At 40.5% G+C, this 20,489-nt stretch overlaps 1 protein-coding gene across 1 annotated transcript in view; it reads right to left on the bottom strand.

Moving 5' to 3' along the window:
* Nucleotides 1–600: 600 nt before the first annotated feature.
* The window catches only part of neurl1aa (neuralized E3 ubiquitin protein ligase 1Aa), a 37,121-nt gene continuing 17,232 nt past the window's right edge, over nucleotides 601–20,489 (bottom strand). The window contains exons 4-6 of the mRNA XM_077524541.1: nucleotides 13,376–14,098; nucleotides 5,065–5,214; nucleotides 601–3,205 (exon numbers count right to left, since the gene is read on the bottom strand). Of these exons, the coding sequence (XP_077380667.1) occupies nucleotides 2,964–3,205; nucleotides 5,065–5,214; nucleotides 13,376–14,098 (1,115 nt within the window). The 3' untranslated portion in view covers nucleotides 601–2,963. The remainder of the gene's footprint in view (nucleotides 3,206–5,064; nucleotides 5,215–13,375; nucleotides 14,099–20,489) is intronic.

Genomic DNA, 20,489 nt, shown 5'->3' with positions numbered 1-20,489 from the left:
CCGGGAACAAGGACTCGAGGACTGTGGGACGCTTCCATGCACTGACTGTGTGTGTGACACTTCGGCAACGGAGGGGAGAATGCAGGTGGTTTTTATTGTGGCTTGATTGGTGGTAATCATGGGCGGGGACCGGTAATTAGGGAGCGGCAGGAAGGGCAAGTGACCTGGGGTGAGAGGAGAGTTAGGATTTTCAAAACAAAACAGGAAACATGAACACAAAAATAAAAGCATGGGCCGTCACGCCGGTGGCGGCGTGACAATGAAGAGATGTTCGTAAATAGAGGTTCCACTGTATTGTGAACATGCCGACGATGATGATATTGTGGCAGTTTTAATATCACGATATCACGATATTGCCCATATTGTTTCATCCCTAACAACTGTAAATGTATAAAAGCTATCCATCCATCCATTTTCTTGACCGCTTATTCCTCACAAGCGTCGCGGGGGGTGCTGGCGCCTAACTCAGCTGGCTTTGGGCAGTAGTGTATAAAAGCTAAACCTCTGAAAATATCACCACAGTATTTTGGATTTTCAGAGCATTGCGCCTTTTTGTCACCTTATTGAAATTCAATACCACAGAAACCACCTCTCTGCCAAACATTTTTCACAAACGTATGTAAAGTTTATTGAACACAATCATCTGACTCACTGAATAGAGCTTACAAGTGTGAACTGAAAGAAACGGGTTTTTACAAATACTTCAGAATGCTGTGTCACAACTCAACTATGGCAAAACTGAAGAATAAAGATGCACACTCACCGACGCTCGTCTACAGTTGGTCCTGAACTTACATAAGGTCAATAGATCAGTGACACAAAATCTATATTGACAATCTCTAATTCTGGTGTTGTAATGTACACACATCTCATACAATAGCAATGAATAATACTGCACACATACAAAGCAAAATTGAGCAAAACAAGTTCAGAGGATTTAGCCCTCCCATCAATGATGGATAATAACCACATTACAGGGTCAGCAACATTCAAGGAGCCTTTTGAACATTTTGAATGCAAACTTATCAGCTAAAATGGTACCAAAAAGTTTCAGTGTGATTTGAAAATGACTGTAATGCAAATGTACTTGCAAATGGGTCAAGTGTATATTTGGTCAGAGTGCACAAAACATGCCATGACTGAACACAGGCCTGAACATTTCCAAATGTACAATCAATTGCTTAATAAAGTGACATTTATCACCACCAAACGAGTGATACACAGTGATGGCTTTCATACAATATTGTAAGAGCTCTATGTGGGATGGATGTAACATGAGTTTACACATAATATCTGATCAATAAGTCACAGAGGGGAAAAAAATAACTTTGAATTCATGGATTGTAATAAGTCTAATAAATTATATCCTGCAACTCTCAATGGTGCAATGTACCACAAATCATTTGTACTATTACAAAACTAGAATACATTTCATTTTCATTTGATATTAACAAAACAAAGACTCTTATTTGAACAATTTATCCACACAATAATAGGAAAATAAAAGTAACCCAAACAGTCCTACAAACAACTTTTTAAAATTCAACCACAACAATAAAAGAAATATTTAAATACATAAATTAACATTCAAATGTGATTCAACAATTCAAGCAGTAGCATATGAAAATTGTGGAGGGATGTGTGGACCACGCTAACTATTGTCAGCAATTACAAGTACAGTAAAGGACAGCTGGCAAATGCAATAGCAGCAAAGCTTTGAGCCCCGTTTAAATGATTTGACATGGAAATCGGAATGAAATTGTGAGAGGCATCACTCAACTTAAGTCAACTTAATTTCTATAAAGGGTCTTTACTGCTGGTGAAAAGATTAGAAAACATGTTAATATGGGAATTTTGGTGGTTTTATAAAAATAATTATTACTGTGTGCTTTTTTTTCCTCCACTGAGTGAAAAATGTGACAGCTTTGTGTCACACAAGAGTATTTTTGGTTAATTTTCCTTCATGTAGATACCATCTACTTGGAACAAATGCTGGTTAAGGCAGCTGTGTCATAACTGCACTGCCTTCAGAATACCATGGCAACAAGCCCCCGACTTCACATGTTCTTACAGAGCTATTTCTGAGGAGCTGTGAATGTCAGGATTACTCACAGTGCACAAGGCATGGTTATGACCAGTTTGGGAAAAAAATAGTCTTTACGGTACATCTTAAATATAAAACAAAACAAAAATACTGGCCCTGAGAATCCACTCCGTTATTTATTTATTTATTTTTATTTTTTTTTCATGAATTGTGAGCGGTTGATTGTTTAAACCCACGAGTGTCCTTTAATGGTCTCATGGTTTTGGGGCATTTCCACGAAGATGCCGATTTCAGTGCAACATACCACATTGTAGCGCAAGCAGCTAGCTAGCTAGCACAACAACACACGGTACCTACCACTGACGTTTGAAGTAGAATTACCATAAAGATACAGTAGATTAAACGAGTACAAGAGGTGTTACACCCTACTTAGTCAGCACCGTTTCTTAACATGACAGATGACACTCACTGAATACCTTTCATCAGTATACGTTGCTGGACTCGTCCATTTCCCAGTACAGCTCAGCAATCCATAAAAACGAGTTGTGACATAGTGAGATGATACAATACATGATGTGAGTGTGCTTGTTTTCACTGGCATACTGTACATATCTGGTTGATTGAGTTCTATGCCAGGTCCAAACATTCAGCCTCAATCAGACTGCTTCAGCACAGTCCCTGAAACATGGCTCAACAAATAAAAGCTTGGATCAAATTTTTTTCGTTGTCTTCTGAGGGCGAAGGAAACTTCGCGTGCTGCCTCTGCGTGAGACCATGTATGAGCAGCACTGTACCTGAATTACTTGTAGTTAAGATTCAGACTCAACCAACACAAAATCGAATACATTATCAAAGGATCAAGATTTTCCTTGAACGCTTCCCTCATCTCTGGGAGTTTGGCTTGTCCCATCATGTGCTTTTATGTACTTTTGTAGGTTTTGATAATGTCTTTAATCTGCCTTCTGCAGATGGGACAGCAGGCGTTGGACATTTTCTTGAGCTTCAGGCCACAGGTATAGCAAAGACACATATGTCCACAGGCATAGATGACCGTGTCCACCGGGTTCTCGTAACAGATGGAGCACTCATGAGAACGAGGCCCACGGTCTGATGGGAACGTAGGCGACTTAGGCAGGCTGACTGGAGAATTCGGGGTTGTTCCTGAACAAAAGTAGAAATGTTCTGTTAAGATTAGGGAGGTCAGGTGAATAACATTTTTTGTCATAATTAATCGCATGACTTCTATAGTCAACTATGATTAACCCTTTAATCACACATCTGGTCTAAATGGACAATAAACTATATTTTTTTGATTTTTTCATACTCTTGTTAACAAAAGTGGAAAAAATTATCAAAACTAAGAAAATGGCTGTCTTTTATTCACTGATACAGTAATTTCATAATTCATAAAATTTTGTTAAAATTACAGCTGTAAGGGCAGCACGATGGATGACTGGTTAGCACGTCCACCTCCCAGTTCTTAGGACTCGGGTTCGAGTCCAGGCTCGGGCCTTCCTGGGTGGAGTTTGCATGTTCTCCCCGTGCCTATGTAGGTCTTCTACGGGTACTCCGGTCTCCTCCCACATTCCAAAGACATGCATGGCAGGTTAATTGGGCACTCCGAATTATCCCTAGGTGTGCTTGTGTGCATGGATGGTTGTTCGTCTCTGTGTGCCCTGCAATTGGCTGGCAACCAGTCCAGGGTGTACCCCGCCTACTGCCCAGAGCCAGCTGAGATGGGCGCCAGCTCCCCCCGCGACCCTTGTGAGGAATAAGCGGTCAAGAAAATGGATGGATGGATGGATAAAAAGCTGTACTGTACTGTCAAAAACAAGTGTGATATTGATGTGTGTTGAGGTAATTTTCTGCCTCTTTGGCATAATTGTATTTGTAAGACATTGGTGACAGCTCACTGTATTTTTCTTTTCATCTAAGAGCTATCTAATCTTTAACATGAAGTAACTTGGGAAACTCTGCATTTTTAAAATTGTAAAATACAACTTGACCCCAGTCTCCACAAATATATGCGTTATTACTGAATTTATTACTGCAAAATTTTGATGTGGACGTTTCTGCTGTGTTGCAACTGGAATTCCCCCATTTCAGACTTTCTAATTACGTAGGCAGTAACGTGACCAGTTTTTTTTTTATTTTTTATGGTTCTGACCAAGTCATTTCAAAATAAGATGCTGCCTACGGGTAAAGGGACGGTTATTAATCGTGCGTTAAAAAATGTAGTGGCGTTAAAGAAGCTTTAAATTAATGCACTAATTTTGACACCCCTAGTTAAGATACACACTTAAGATCAATTTCATTATAGAAGTAATCCTTAGTAGGGGTGTTAAAAAAAAATCGATTCGGCAATATATCGTGATACTACAGCATACAATTCTCGAATCGATTCAATAGGCAGCCGAATCGATTTTTTAACATCCATTTTTGATGGAAAAATATTCAAAAAAACTTTCACAACTTAAGCATGGAAAAATGTTATATTAATGGAACATAAGCCTTAATATTTTATTTCAATGCTCTTCTAACATGAAAAAAGGTTACAACCTATTTGTTAAATACAGTGGCTCACAGTTATAAAACTGAAGTTTCAGATCAATAAATAATACATTTTCATACAAATCTTACAGTGCACATGTATAGGTTTGCTGAATTGTATTTTCTAAATTTGAGTAAAAAATCACAACAATCGACTTGTAAATTCATATCGGGATTAATCGTATCGAATCGTGACCTATGAATCGTGATACGGATCGAATCGTCAGGTACGAGGCAATTCACACCCCTAATCCTTAGTATATAACTGGAGTCTGAAGGTTACACGTGTGTAAGTATTACGTGAAAGAAGAAAACACGCAACATATTGCTACATCAGGCAGCTGATGAAGCAGCAGAGGGTCTGTTCAGTACATGTCTTTGTTTACTACAGTACGTCATCCACTCTCACTATTTCCTAATGCATTCTACCCGGTCGCCCGAGGGCCGAGTGGTCGTACGGGTTGACCTACCCCCTGCTGAGCTGCAGTAAGCGGCCGAGCACATGCCTCTGTTGAGGACGGGATCTGAGCTACCGCTGCCCAGGGCACTTGGAGTGTGCGGAGATGAGGAGGGTGAACTGGGGTTCGACTCGGCCCGTGGATCTCCAAAATGAGTGGAGCCTACAGAAGATAAAAGGAACAGTGTCAGCAAAACGTCCAGTTGCTAGTTGAATTAGAAAAGGAAATGTGTCATCTCATCTACCTCCCATTTCAGCCTCTACATGTTGCTGTAGGCAAAGTGTATGATGCAATACAAAGGAGTGCCTTGGTGACTCAGGTAGGAGAATTGATCTCCATCTTCTGCTCCAATGTGTCAGAAATGTCCTTGAGCATGACACTAAACCTTGAGTCAACGCCTGACAGACCATTAGTGCACTCCCGCTCATGTCAATGGATGAATGACAAGCGATATTGTGAGGCGACCAGAGACCAGTGAAGGTCAGAAAACATGCCAGCATTTTGTAATGCAATAGATGGTTTAGAAAAAGGAAGTTGCAATAGAAAACTGATGCCAGACAATAAAACGACAATAAAATGTTTTGCTGCTATCCTCAGCAGCCGCTTAATAAGTGTGAACAGAGGACTGATATCTAAATTTTGGATTTTTTTTCTTTTGGGGCAGGACCTTCAGAACCGAAAAAAGGCAATTCCTCCGGACACAGCCAATCCATGAAACATAAAAGCAACGATGACAAACAGAAGAAGACATAACACGTAGCCTGGTGGGTCGCCAAAAACAAAACAATGGGGTACAGTATATGCCACGGAGGAGGCGGGCGTCCGACTTCTGTAAGTCACACACCTACTCTGTTTCCACTGTTGCGACATAATAGGCCGTGTCCCAATCCTCGCACCTCCACCCTTGTACCCCTCAATTGCGCGTTCCCGTTGAAGGATGAGCGTGTAGGCTGTCTTAGTTCTCCGAGTGCGTCTCAGAGTGCTTCGGAGAACTGGGACACCCTACACACACCCATCAATGGGAACGTGTATTTGAGGGGCACAAGGGTGGCAGTGCGAGTATTGGCAGTTTGGGACACGGCCTATATATCGCAACAGTAACCGGAAACAGCGTAGGTGTGTGACTTATGGAAGTTGGAAGTCCGTGGCATCTACCCCAGAGGAAGGGTGTCATGTTTAAGGTGTGGTTGTGGACCCAAACGCAGGGAAGCAGGACGAGGAGGCAGAGTTTAATTAAACAGAACAAACGCAAACTCCAAAAGACAAACGTAGCAAGACACGGGACAACAAAAAAAAAAGCAGCAATATCGGGAGGAAAACAACAATGAATCGACACAGACAGAGGGGAGACAAGAGACTAAATAAACTCACGCACACTAATTGACACAACGAGACACAGCTGGGCGGGACACAAGTGGCAGAGGGTGCTGATAGGTTGACACATGAAGAAGTCAGGCAAAGACAGGTGGGCAGGACAAAGCTTGACGAGACAATAGGAGACACACAAGGAAAGCAGAACATAACAGAACAGAAGAGAAACTTAAAAGGAACATGATGACAAACTCAAACAACACCCACTCAAAACTAGAACCCTGACAAAAGCAAAAAATAAATAAATAAAAATAAACAACCCAAACCATGACAAAGGGGGTGAGAAAAACGGCTCAAGCTCAAAGGAGGCATAGTGTGAACCTGGGAACACATACCGCCACATAATAAAACTTGTTTTGTCAACCCAGACATCCTGACCAACAGCCTTTCGCATCCACAGCACACGTGGGCCAACACAGGGATGAGGACAGTATGGAAGAGACAACAAAAAGCAGTAATAACGGGATTGTGTATGCAATGTATGATCATACATGCATGTGCAATCTGTCAAAATGTCCCAGTATTTGCTCTTTCTTGATAATCATGGCAATTGGAAAAAATATCATCCTAATTTACCCAATGAAACTTGACCAGAACACACCTGGGCTGGAACTGGTCAGAAATGAGTGATTGTCTCTCATTCCTTCCCCTGAAAAGTATTCTAGAACAATGATGCTGTTACCAGTGGAAGACTCATACAATCTGCAGCACTGGCTGCAAAGGGCAAATTGATAAGATGGGAGTCATGCAATTGGTTTTGTAAGTCAAAAAGGAGATGATAAAGTGTGAAGAATCTGAAGCAACTGTCACAAAAAGGTGTGTTTGGCGTGCAGCAGCATGTGGTGCGCTGCGAGGATCTGACTAACAGCTGTCTGAAACCCTCTTATCTACGTCACAGCTTCAACATGAGGCAGAACATATGTCATAAGCCCCTTGCAGTTTGGAAATTCACATTGTCAGCAGTCCCTAACAGCTCAAGTCCCATTCTTGTATTGGATGTACAAATTGAACTCAGGACTTTACAATCTTGGTCCCGGCGGGCACTGGGATTTTTTTTTTTTCCAAAACCACAGCAGGCTATTATTGTCTCAAACCTACATAGGAAACAGAAAAAGTTAAATAAGTTGTAAATATAATATTGTGCCTGTATACAATTGTTATACTGTGCATCCATCAATCCATCCATTATCTGGACGGCTCATTCTCACAAGCGTCATGGGTGTGCTGGAGTATATTCCAGTGGTCTTCGGGCATTTTGGGGGGGAATATATTAAGAAGAGAATGAGATTAAACAACCAAAAAATCAGATACTGTTTAATATCAACAAGACTTTGTATGTAAAATGCAAGGCTCTCTCTATTTAGTCTCTTACACCTTCTGCCCATCCTCCTATTAATCCCACAGACAAGCACCTCCCATCTAGACCAGCTGAGTTCGGAGAAATCTGCTCGTGTGCGATCCCGCGTAGTAAGCGCCAAGATTAAACTGACCTGTGTAAACAGCTAGGAAAGGCTTCTCTGAGTCCAAAGTCCAAGGACTTACTCCAGATTTTCTTCACTCCACCCAACTGTCAGGCCTGGTTGTTCATACAACTACAAGAAACGTTCTTGTGCAACCAAACAGAAATGTTCGAGGAGGCCCAACTGTTTTTTATATGCAAGTTTAGATTGGATGACAGGACAGGATCTCAGCAGGCAGTACATCAGGGTCAGGACTTGGCCTCCTGAATTTATTGTTCCTACTTTTTAAAAGATTTTTGGGGGGAGGACAGAGAGAAACATTCCCTTGTTGTGTGAATTGCTTGTTAAGTGAAGTGGGTGGGGTACTGTTACACACTTTTAAGTAAACAGCGTGTAGAAAGACAGATGGTGGAATTTCAAGCCGCCCAGGCCAATAAATAGATATAATAAAAAATAGTTTCATTGCGACAGTGCAGATGGATGAATAATAATGTAAAGTATCATCATCATCATCATCATCATTACTATTTCATCATGATCATTATCTTATTATAAGACAGCATGGTGAACGAGGGGGTTAGCATATCATCTTCTGCACAGTTCTATAGTTGATGGCTTGAATCTGGGCTTTTCCATGAGAAGTTTTCATGTTCTTCCCGTGCTTGAATGTGTTGTCACGATACCAAGGTTAAATCTTCTGGCTATTGAAGATGATCTTGTCCTTAGATGTGAATGTGTGTGAATGGTTGTCTCTATGTTTCATAGGATTGGCTGGTGATCAGATTATTTTGTTTTATTTTTTTTAGTTATTAAATCTGTTGTGGGCGGCACGGTGAATGGATGACTGGTTAGCACGTCCGCCTCACAGTGCTGAGGACGCAAGATCGAGTCCGGTCTTCGGTCACCCTGGGTGGAGTTTACATGCTCTCCCCGTGCCTGCGTGGGTCTTCTCCGGGTACTCCGGTCTCCTCCCACATGACAAAGACATGTCAGATTAATTGGGCGCTCTGAACTGTGCCTAGGTGCACTTGTGTGTGTGGTTGGTTGTTCGTTTCTGTGTGCCCTGCAATTGGCCGGCAACGGTGCCCAATGCCAGCTGGGATAGGCTCCAGCCCCCCCGCGACCCTTGTGAGGAATCAGCGGTCAAGAAAATGGATGGATGGATGGATGGATTGATGGATGGATTGATGGATTGATGGATATGTTGACTGCCATCTCCCCTGTGCCTTTAGTTGACATGCAGCCCCTTTATGGTCAATGACTGTGGAAAGTTGCATGTTTTCTTCAAGCAGTTGTTGTCACAGAACGGCACCAGGTGTTAAGCGTGGCTTTGGTTTGACATTTCTGAATGAAAATCCCACTTTTGCGCAAAATTGAGGCAAAAGAGGAGCAACAGCGGAGAGAAAATTTATCTGTCCGTATCATTAACGCAGAACATGACTTTACTTGGAGTCTTTGTAATGAATGCTTAATCTTGTCCTCCAGAAGCATGTTTAACATCCCTCAAATCTGGCTTGAGTTCAACTTTATTGAAATCTTGATTACTCTCCTGTCAACACAAGGCAATACATCAGCATCAGACGAGGGAAGTTACATGTTGGAATGCAAAGAATGTCAAAAGATTACAGTTGCAGATATCAGGGTGAAAGCTAGTAAGGAGACCTACTGTGTGCTTCTGCTGCCAAATAAATAAATAAATAAATAAATAAATAATAACAATTTCTGGTTTTGATTGAAATGCACACCGAAAAATCAGGCCTGCTGCTTTGGGAAGTTATCCAGCCAAAATATCCAATTTAACAGCACAGCAAATATGTTGTCTATGAGTGATTACTGCTTAACCTATTGTGACATTGTAATTGGGCTTTAGTGAAAAAAAACAAACATGCACAGAAAAAAAAATCCTCAAAACGTACATACAGGACATGGATAGATTTTCTGAACGCACCATCACAGCAGTTTACCGTACACTGATAAAGCCTCGACACTTACATGGCAATAAGTGGGTCAAGCGAGCTTTGGATAAAATTAGCTTGGGGTGAAATATTCATCATACAGTAGCTATTTAGAGGCACTGTTAAAATATCATAAGGTTAAGCGGAAGTTAGAAGTAGTCGCAAGGTGCTACACTTACTCCGTTAGTTACTCAAGTAACTCTTTCTAAAAAGTGTACTTGAGTAGTTTTGCAGTTTTTTCAACTGTTTACCCACAATTTTGAAAACAGGGTTCCTTTTTCTTTTTTTTTTCAAAGTATTGATTATCCAAACACCACACTAGCGCCCGCTTCCATCATCGTCAGTCTGCCATTTTTACTGTAATCGTATGTCAGTCATTTTATTTTATCCGCGCTTCTGTCATCACTTAGTACCCCCTTTTAGCGCTGACCGACAACATTCCGTCAGTATTTTTTATTATTTTATTTTTTTTGATAGCTCAATATTATCATCGCGCTTTGTTTTTTATTTGCGTGTGAGTGTATGTGTGTGCATGCTTGCATGAGAGTTTGTGCTCTTTAATTCACCAGAAACTTGTTAAAAATCCCAAACCCTTCACGTTAACTAGATACTTCAGAGTCCCGCCAGAGTCGTGAAGTTGTGAAGAAACCAGAGGAAGGATCAAAGGAAAGAAAGATAAACAAAGTGAAATCGATGACTTAGTCCGTTATATGAATGGCAACAGACTGATACACACAGGTTGGTTTTACCATTTGCAATCCAATTGAAGAGCAGTTATTTGTTATGCTTGTCACTATATACCACTAGGATAAATAGAACAATAATACAATAATAATAATTAGCTGTGAATTATCGACATAATTCATTTTTCTAAAACTGCATACTGAACTGAACTGGAAACTGTGAGCACAAAAACAAACCATGGATTTTGTGAACCGTTCCACGCCTAACAGACACCATGACTCCACAAAGTAATAAGTTGTCGCTTTTCTTCCAAATTACAAATTAATTTCCCATAGCTGCTGATCGTTAAGCTTGTTTGTATTGGTATGCTGTCACTGTAGCACTTAGCACCAGATCATTGCTAACTCCGGGGAGTAAATAAATGATGCAAGCTCAAGTAGAAAGCATGGCCAAACGAATATCACTCTTCTGATCCCTGGGGAAATCGTAGAATGAGGGGGATGTTTTTAACAACACAGATTTCTCTATAAGTTAAAGTATGACTTCAGAGAATAAAGGTGTCCTTTCCTCCAGACTTAATCTGGACTTTATAAAACACAGTAGACATGCATGAATAGGTGGGTTTTTCCAGCAAATAGCTGTAGATGAGCTTGAATGGGTGATTTGTGAATAGTACAGCTCGACTATGCAGGGGATCGAATGGTCTGTAGACTGTAAATGCCTAGTTTCAACTAATATATACAAATTTATTATTGTTAAATAGGGATAAACAACAATGTAACATAAGTGAGATAACAAAATTATATTGCATTTTCCTGAAATGTTTTAATATCACGCTCTGGCAACATAGAATCAAACTACAAATTCAGTTTTCTTACTGTAAAGGATTTTACTGTTGCTCAAGTTTCTTTTTTTTTTAATTATTAGGTGGCATTTACTGTACCTCACCATCCATCCATTTTCTTGACCGCTTATTCCTTACAAGGGTCGCGGGGAGTCCTGGAGCCTATCTCAGCTGGCTCTGGGCAGTAGGCGGGGGGACACCCTGGACTGGTTGCCAGCCAATCGCAGGCCACACAGAGACGAACAGCCACTCACACTCACGAGCACAACTAGGGACAATTCGGAGCGCCCAATTAACCTGCCATGCATGTCTTTGGAATGTGGGAGGAGACTGGAGTACCCGGAGAAGACCCACGCTGGCACGGGGAGAACATGAACATGCAAACTCCACCCAGAAAGGCCGGAGCCTGCACTCGAACCCGAGTCCTCAGAACTGGGAGGCGGACGTGCGAACCAGTCATCCACCATGCCGCCCACTGTACCTCACATATAGTTGTAAATATATGTACACACAGAGGACCAGATTACACACTTGCAAGCACGCAAGAAGAGATTCAGAGTGAAAGTGACATGCAAAGAGTGCTGCACCTTTTGAGCGGAGGGGAGGGGACGGTGCTTCGCTCTCGGGCATGACACCTCGGCAGTAGCTAGCAAGCAGACTAAAATCTCTCAAGCTACTGGTTGCGAATTGGACATTTTTCATCATCAGTGGGAGTCGAACTGTGGCCTTTTGACTTGAAAGCCCAGGTCCTCACAGATTAGTGATGGGCATTACAGTTCTTTTAGGTGAACTGAATCACTAGAATCAGTTCATTTAAAAGAACCGTTGAAAAGATACGTTCACCAAATCGTTCACAAAAAAAAGGAATGTGTGTGTGTTTTTTTAATTTTTTTTTATGAAGTTACTTTTTAAATTCAACTGTAATAATTTTAACAATGATAATAATGATGATAATAATAATTACAGTAGACGACACCCACAGTACACAGAGAGGATAATAAATCCATTAAAGATATCCCCAACAAAGTCATCTCCCCGCTGCTGCAGCGCGGGGCACACCGTCATGTGCTGGTGAGAGAGAGAGAGACTGTAACTTGCTCTATTTTGTTTTTATGCGCTTGCCCCCAGCCAAGTACGTGGACGGACACCGCATTAGCCGTTAGCTTGGAGAAACACATAATGAAAGCTTGTCCCCGCCAGCACGGAAGTAGTGGCGTTTCTGTGAGTAGTTCCATCCTTGGCAAATCGTGAATCACTCGTGGCAAGACTACAATCACTCACTCACTGAACTGGTATGGCAGTATGTTCACTCAATGAATCGTATGCGAACGGGAAATGGAGGTAGCACGTTCACTCACTGACTCGTTCGCGAACCGGAAATGGTAACAGCCGCAACACTCATTCATTGAATCGTTCGTTCCTGAACCGGAAATGGCAACGTGTTCACTCACTGACTCGTTCACTTACTGATCCATTCACGAACCGGAAACGGCAACAAACTCATTCACTGAATCGTTCTTGAACCGGAAATGGCAACACGTTCACCCACTGACTTGTTCACTCACTGATCCATTCACGTCTTCGCGAACGGGAAGCTTCCTCAGTGACTCGTTCCTGAACACCAATAGTGAGGCTGCATGTGTAGTAAAGTCCCGCCCACGTCTGACGCTAGCTTCTGATTGGTCGCTCGCGAAGACTGATGGCATGAGCGTGGCTGCTCTCAAATGAACTGAGAAGAGAACGAATCACTTCAAGAAGTGACCCGTTCACTCACCTTCACTGAAAAGATTCGTTCTAAAGAACGAATCGGTCGTGACCGACACAACACTATCACAGATATCGCTGCCATTAGTTGAAAGCCATTAACTGCCAGATAACAAAACCCCTGCAGCGTAGTTATCCAAGGTTCACATCATTGTAAAAGCTACCCTCAGGTTAGCACACAAACAATATAGCCTAATCCCTGTCTATCCATGTGTTCAATGTGATTGCATGAGTTTCCTGCTTACCTAGAATTCTCAGTTGAGTGACAGCACCATGTAGACCAAAGAACATCCAGAGCGGGCGTGAGTTGTCCACACAGACTTGCATGCCAACATTGGTGCCATTGTGGCTTAAGATGATCTCCCCTTCTTGGTTGACCAAGAAGCCTAGAATGTCGCTGCTCTGTAGAGGAGTGGGCACACGACACACTGCCCAAAACTCCTTTCTGTCCACTAGAGCCTCTGGATTATATGGCAGGTCACTGGGGCGCAGCACAGCTGGGTCACATGATGTCACACCATAGGACAAGGAGCCCGAGCGGGCTGGACTGGACTTGGTGATTTTAATGTACACGCACTCTCCAATTTGTAGGGGGCGGTTGGTAAAGACAAGCGTGCGCTCTTCGCGTGAATGCTCCGATCTCGCCACAGTCTGTTCATCTAGAGTCTTAATATGGGCGCCACGCAACTGGTGAAAGTGGAGGTCACTCTCCAGGACGGACGGCAGTAAAGATGATTGCTGTGAGTTGAGGGAGTTTTGCGGGATGGGACAGGTTGAGGAGGCCGACGCCAGGTGGAGCGTGTGATGTTGTGAGCGATGATGGGAGTTGCTTCCGTCTTCCTGCTGAAGGTTGAGGTCACACAGGCTGATGGAGAGACGGGAGTCGTCTGCCTCACAGCGGAGGGAGGCGGAGCGCACTGTTGTGAAAGAGCGTGGGCGCAGGCAGTCAGGAGGAACAATCTCACTCTCTGAAAAGAAATGGGAAAAAGCTATTTAGATCATTTACAGTCATGTAATACTGTATTTTTGTTCAGAAATTCAGTTTGTTGTTAGCTAAAGCCAGGATGATAAAAAGACACCCCAAGGGACACAAGTTGTTTAGAATATGGCGACGAAACGTCGGTTTGACAAAGATTTTGAGCCATGGGTCCCGAGTCCTGGTGGATTTCTCCAATCCCATTGTTTTGTCTCAATGTAATGTGCCTTTTATTTTATAGTATTTATTTATTGTTTTTTAAAGTGCTTTATAAATAAAGTTGGATTGAAATGTCATGCAGGTCTCATCCCGGCATCTCAGTTTTAGTCTTCAGTTGTATGTCAATCACAGTCTCTTTGCTTGCTATTTAATTTCACATTAACGTTTGCCTTTTCATTCTAATCCACATCTAGTCACTAAGAATCACTGGCAATGTAATCCTACGATCCTTTTACTGCAATTGCCACTCGTCAGTCAGACCCAAAGCAAGCTGAACTTTCTAGTGGCATACTTCCAATGTGCGCAAGGTAAATGGCACAGCCAGATTCCAGTGCAATTACTTTTTTAGAGCTGTTGACCTGTCAACCTAAATAGCATTTAGCATTAGCCTAAGTAATAACCAAAAAATATTCCCTCACGACACCATTGACAAAGACTAACTAGCGATTCAATTTTGTAGTTTGAGTTTGGAACTAAGTGCACTGTGATTCACATGCAACCAGTCTAAGGTGTACCCATGTGTCTTGCCCAAAATCAGCTGAGATAGGCTCAAACTCTGATTATAAGTGGTATGGAAAAGGGATGGATGTACATGTAAAGCCAATAATTTTCAACTTTTGTAGTGCTGAATCAAAACAAAATTCTGCAATTGAGTTCAGTTAGAAAACATATGTAGGCCTATTCATGTGAGCAAGTATACGTGCTTGGGCTAGCCAGGGGTCAGCAACCTTTACTGTCAAAAGAGACATTTTAGGCCAAATTTCAGACTTTCCAGAAAAAAAAAAAAAAAATGAACGATGTGCATCATGAGGAGATGATTTAGACAAATGCTACAACTACTACTACTACTACTACTACTACTACCAATAATAATAATAATAATAATAATAATAACAATAATAATACTTTTTGCAAAAAAAAAAAAAAAAAGACTTATGCAATTATTTTAAGAGGGTGACGATTTGAAGATTGTGATGAAGGAAACAGTGTGCTAGTGTTAGTCTAATGTACTGAGGGCCCAAGAGCTGATTAGAGGTGCACGTTAACAGAAAAATATGCAGCATCTAATACGTAGAGATACATTTTCTTCTACCTTTTGTCATCTGTTTTTGGATGTTTTATTTTTATGCAAATTTTTATACATTTTTAGATTTTTCTCCCTTTTGGTCAAATTTCTGACATTTTTTGGCAATTTTATGGACATATGGTAATTTTCTGCCTCTTCATTTTTGGACGTTTTTAAGTTATTTAAAAACATTTTCATCTCCCCTTTGTCTCATTTTCTGACAACTTAAATTTTTTTTTGACATTTTTTGAATATTCAATTAGTCATTTTTTATATAATCATTCATTCATTTAAATAATATTTTATTTTACAAAATTACAATATAAAAATCATTTTCTACTTTTTTTTTTTTTTTTTAAGAGATTTCCTGAGAGCCAGAGGAGAAGGACTAAACAGCCACGTGGCTCCAGAGCTGCAGGTTGCTCATCCTAGAAAGTGACATGATTGCTCAAAATAAGTCTGTATGTGCCCTCCTCTACCTCCTGCCCAGGGGTGAAGTTAAAATTAGCCTGGTGTACAGATTAAGAAAACTAGGCAAGACTTATTTATGTGCCGGAAGTGGTGACCTCTTCTCTCCCCCTAAGCAGAAGTTTCGATAGATAGGAGGAGGGATCCTCTTTTGAGAGCAATTGAAGCAAGAAAAGAGGGCAGGAGGCCCATGTCTGTCTCTGGAGAGTTTCTCAGTACTGGACGTGGTCTGGGTTCCTCTATCTAACTCGGACCTAAGTGTCTGGCTCCAGATAAAGCTCTTGGCTTCAATTACCAGGGTTGTAGGGCAGGCCACTGGCCTATAAACAGCTGCCAGAAAAACAAAACAAAACAAAAAACACACTAGCCCATTAATGCCACAGCCAAATGGCACATTCTTGTTTCAAAGTACTTAAGCCCCACGGAATAACGAGCAAAATATTTTTATTTATTGAATAGGAATCTTTTAGCTGGACTAAACACAAGTGGCAAAATTGTTAGATGTGTTAAGATAAAAGATAATACCATTAATTGTATGTGTGTGTGTGTGTGGGGTGTGTGGGTGTGTGGGTGTGTGTGTATATATATATATATATATATATATATATATATATATATATATATATACACATATATATATTATATACATATATATTATATATATATATATATATATATTAGTGCTGTCAAACGATTACAATTTTTAATTTGATTAATCACACTTTTTAATTTTGATTAATCACGATTAATCAGCTAAATTACTTGCGGAATATTAAATACAAAATACCGTAATATTTTGACATTAATGCATTTTATTATCTGAATGTCATTTGCAAACATTGATTAAATGCATGGACGCAATTGCATCCATGCGTGTATTGCTCAAAACATAACAGCATCATATCAATTGGGTGCAATTCAGCAATTATATTGCAAAGAACGTGCTTAATACTGATGAAAACTTGGTAACAGCAACATATCAACTGGGTGCAATTTAGCAATTATTAATTAATTAAATGCAAATTACTTTTGTTTTACCTAAAGTTCCATCGAGGTGTTTTTGAAAGCGAAATTTACCACCGAGCACTCCAACTGGAGTCACCCCGCTCATTTTGGAACAACAGGCGTAGGAAATGCCGTGCATTGACCTAATCACTGACCTGCGCAGCCTTCAGCCTTCAATGTAACCATCCGCGGTTACGTTCAAGACTCAAGTGCGGTCCAAAAAAATAGTGCGATTAATCTGCGTTAATATGTGATTAATTTAACTTTTTTCTGTGATTAATTAATCTATTAACGCTTTAACTTTGACAGCCCTAATATATATATATATATATATATATATATATATATATATATACATATATATATATATATATATATATATATATATATATATATATATATATATATATATATATATATATATATATATATATATATATATATATACATATATATATATATATATATATATATATATATAAATTAGTTGTCAAAAAGATGTCCAAAATTATTGGGACCTCTTCTTATTAATACAGGCATAACCAATATTCTAAATGTGGAACAGAATGTGAAAATACAGATTTACTTCAGAATGAGAAAGGTGGCACAGTGGCTTTACACTCATTGTATTATCTTGGGTTCAGACATTTTGCTGAAACTATGGCTGAATATCTACTTCCAGAAAATGAACAAAATTCCCATCCCTGGTTTGCCAACAACTGGGCAAAAGATTAACAAAAGAAGCAACACAAGGAGGAATTGGACAGATCCTGATACAAATCAAGGGTGAACAATGGAGTTTAGATGTGAAGGGAACCACAGCTGAGACGATGCAGAAATGATGCAAAATTAGCAACATTTTTGCTCAACGGGTAAATTCATCACCTCATTCAGATTTATTAATTGTGCATTTTTTTAAAACAAAAACTTCAAACCGATAGCATAGTGTCATCAAACAAATAAGTCATGCTACCGCTGTAGCAGCCATAGCAAACATTGGCTTGTTTCCAGCGCATGTTGAATGCATACAGTGCACATTTCATGCACGTGAGGAAGGCTTTAGCAGTAAAGCCAGGAAGAGTAAAAGGTCTACATGTAGATTCATGTTGAAAGGAGATGGGACAAGGCTGCAAATCATCTCGCTGCAGTATTTGGCTTAATATGAGCAGTGTAATTCCTTTCTGCAACAACAAACACCAGAAAGAGTGTTTGACAGCTACTGTATACATGCATACCTACATACATGAGATAACCTTGTGTTCATGTTTGACGTCATATGTCATTCTATTATTTTGATACATGTTGACTTTGGTTTCATTCTGATGAGTTTTAGCTTGTATTCCTGTTCTAAAATAGTCATTATTATTATGATTATTATTTAGATTTTGTAAATGAGTATTTATAAAGAAAGGTTCCAACGTAGAACCAGTTCCAACGTCAATGGAATTGTTATCAATTCCATCATAATGAATACGTTTTTTCAGGTTCTGTATTAATAGCACATGCTTTGAGTTAAAAAAAAAAAAAAAGGAGGAAACCTCATGAAAATCGGTTGTGATTTTTATTTCCATTGTACATGCATTGCCTTTGAGCGAAGCGTTGCCCCAACCAACATGGTTGCATAGGCACGCAACTTAGCCAGACCGCTACAGCACACTTGCGTATCTAGGCAAGTCTAGTTTATTTGTATAACTGCAGAGTTCAAATATAAGGTGACAGAAAGTGCTTTAGATGCACTGATAGTGATAAAATCTTGTCTGTCAGCACGCCTTGCAAATGAGAATCTCTTCGCTTGCCTTATATGGATAAATAAAAGTGAAATCCCACTTCAAAACTCATTTGTATTATCTCTTTCCCTCACCCAATGGCAATCGATAAGCTAATCAATAAGGAATCTGTTAATGGAGGGACAGCTAAATCCGTAATTCCCACCCCTAGTGGTAGTCAGATTGTGATCCTCCAGTTACTACGTAAATGTCCCTACAGATGAGCTATTCAGACTTCAGGCAACCAAACTGGAAAGGATATTCATCTTCTTGTTGAAAATGATAGCACTGATAAATACGAGCGAGCCCTTGAAAAAAAAAACCTGCATGTAATGGCTGTGATTCCTGAATAATGAATGCTGTATTTTTGTGAACCCTCATAAATTGAGACAATGCTGTAAAAGTCATGTACACTTGAAAAGCTATGTGTATGTGTTTGTTTTGTTCTTTTGTGGCATTGCCAGCTGCTCCGCATCAATGGTGGTGCACCTGCCTTTTCAGTCAGTGCAATCCCATTGTCCTATTGGCCCCTGGCCTCTTTTAAATCGCCCAATCACAGAGTTCCTATTGGTATTCAAGCTAAAATTGTGCAACCATGACAGTGTGCGTAAGTGTGCATTCGGTTACACGTGTTCCAAGAGAAGATGGATCGATAGACTCAATCAGGCTTTCTTTTAAGCAACAAGTACGTAAACCCTTTCATTGTAATAAGTATTTAAAGCCAGTTGGCTTGTGATTTTTTTTTTCTTCTTCCCAGCAGACCGTTTTTTGATTAGAAGAATAAACCACCTGGCAGGCTAATCTGTTGTAAGCACGACACATAGACACAAGGGCCGAGGTTGATGGAGGAGAAATGCAGCATGTCTATTTTGGCCCAAACTGAATTTGGCTCACATAGTAAATGTTCTTGATTAGGGAATGGCAAGCTAATGCAGTACATGGGGAGGTGGATTGAGGGAGGGTTGGCTTAGTAGAGCTGCTCGCCAGGGCAGATGAAACATGCCAGGAGTGTGAGCCAGCGTTGGAGCTGGGTGGGAGAGGGGATTTACTCTGTCACGCGCTTGCGCCCGTACAATGGGGTTATCTTTATCCAACGTCTCGCGAGGGTATTATCTGATGTCAGCAAAGGTGAGGACAGAGATGAGGAAGATGAAATGAAACGCGAGATATTGGGAAATTTAAAATAAGATAGGACAGGTTATACCACAACAGAGAGGCGATGTAAAGGAAATGGCCCAGATAAATTCAGCTTATGCGCAATTGAGATCAGAATGAAGTTTTTGGTTCTCAGCAGTAAATCATGGAAATATGACAAAATATACATTATTAAAGACAGCAACATTTAGTCCATTTACCAGGCTAGGCATTAAGTACCCATACAATGAGCCAACCAATGTGTGAGAGGTGATATAAAATGACAGGCGGAGGGCTAGTCAGGGGAATTTGTCCTAGATGCTTGCGATGTTCTTTATTCTTGGCAAAGACCAAGTCCACATTCTCTCATCAGGCTACAAGGCTTTGAACCCTATGCTTTTGAGCATCAGGATTCTGACACGTGGCCATACCAAAGAGCAATCCAGATACTCTTTCCCTTTAGTCATCATCAGAATTCAGCATCGTCAATGTTCTTTGCCAATGAAATGCCAGGACGTTAGTGATAATAACATCCATCATAAGCTACTTTGATGAAAGCCCCTTGTATGCAGGCACAATAAGCAAAGAAGCAACATCCACCATCCACAGATAACACTTTTTTTTCAGGTCTCAATCACAATCACGTTATCGGAGATTAGGGGTGTTAAAAAAAATCGATTCGGCAATATATCGCGATACTACATCGCGCAATTCTCGAATCGATT

The sequence above is a fragment of the Festucalex cinctus genome, chromosome 6, assembly GCF_051991245.1.
Source record: "Festucalex cinctus isolate MCC-2025b chromosome 6, RoL_Fcin_1.0, whole genome shotgun sequence".
Classification (NCBI taxonomy): domain Eukaryota; kingdom Metazoa; phylum Chordata; class Actinopteri; order Syngnathiformes; family Syngnathidae; genus Festucalex; species Festucalex cinctus.
This window is presented reverse-complemented; position numbering and strand designations above follow the sequence as displayed.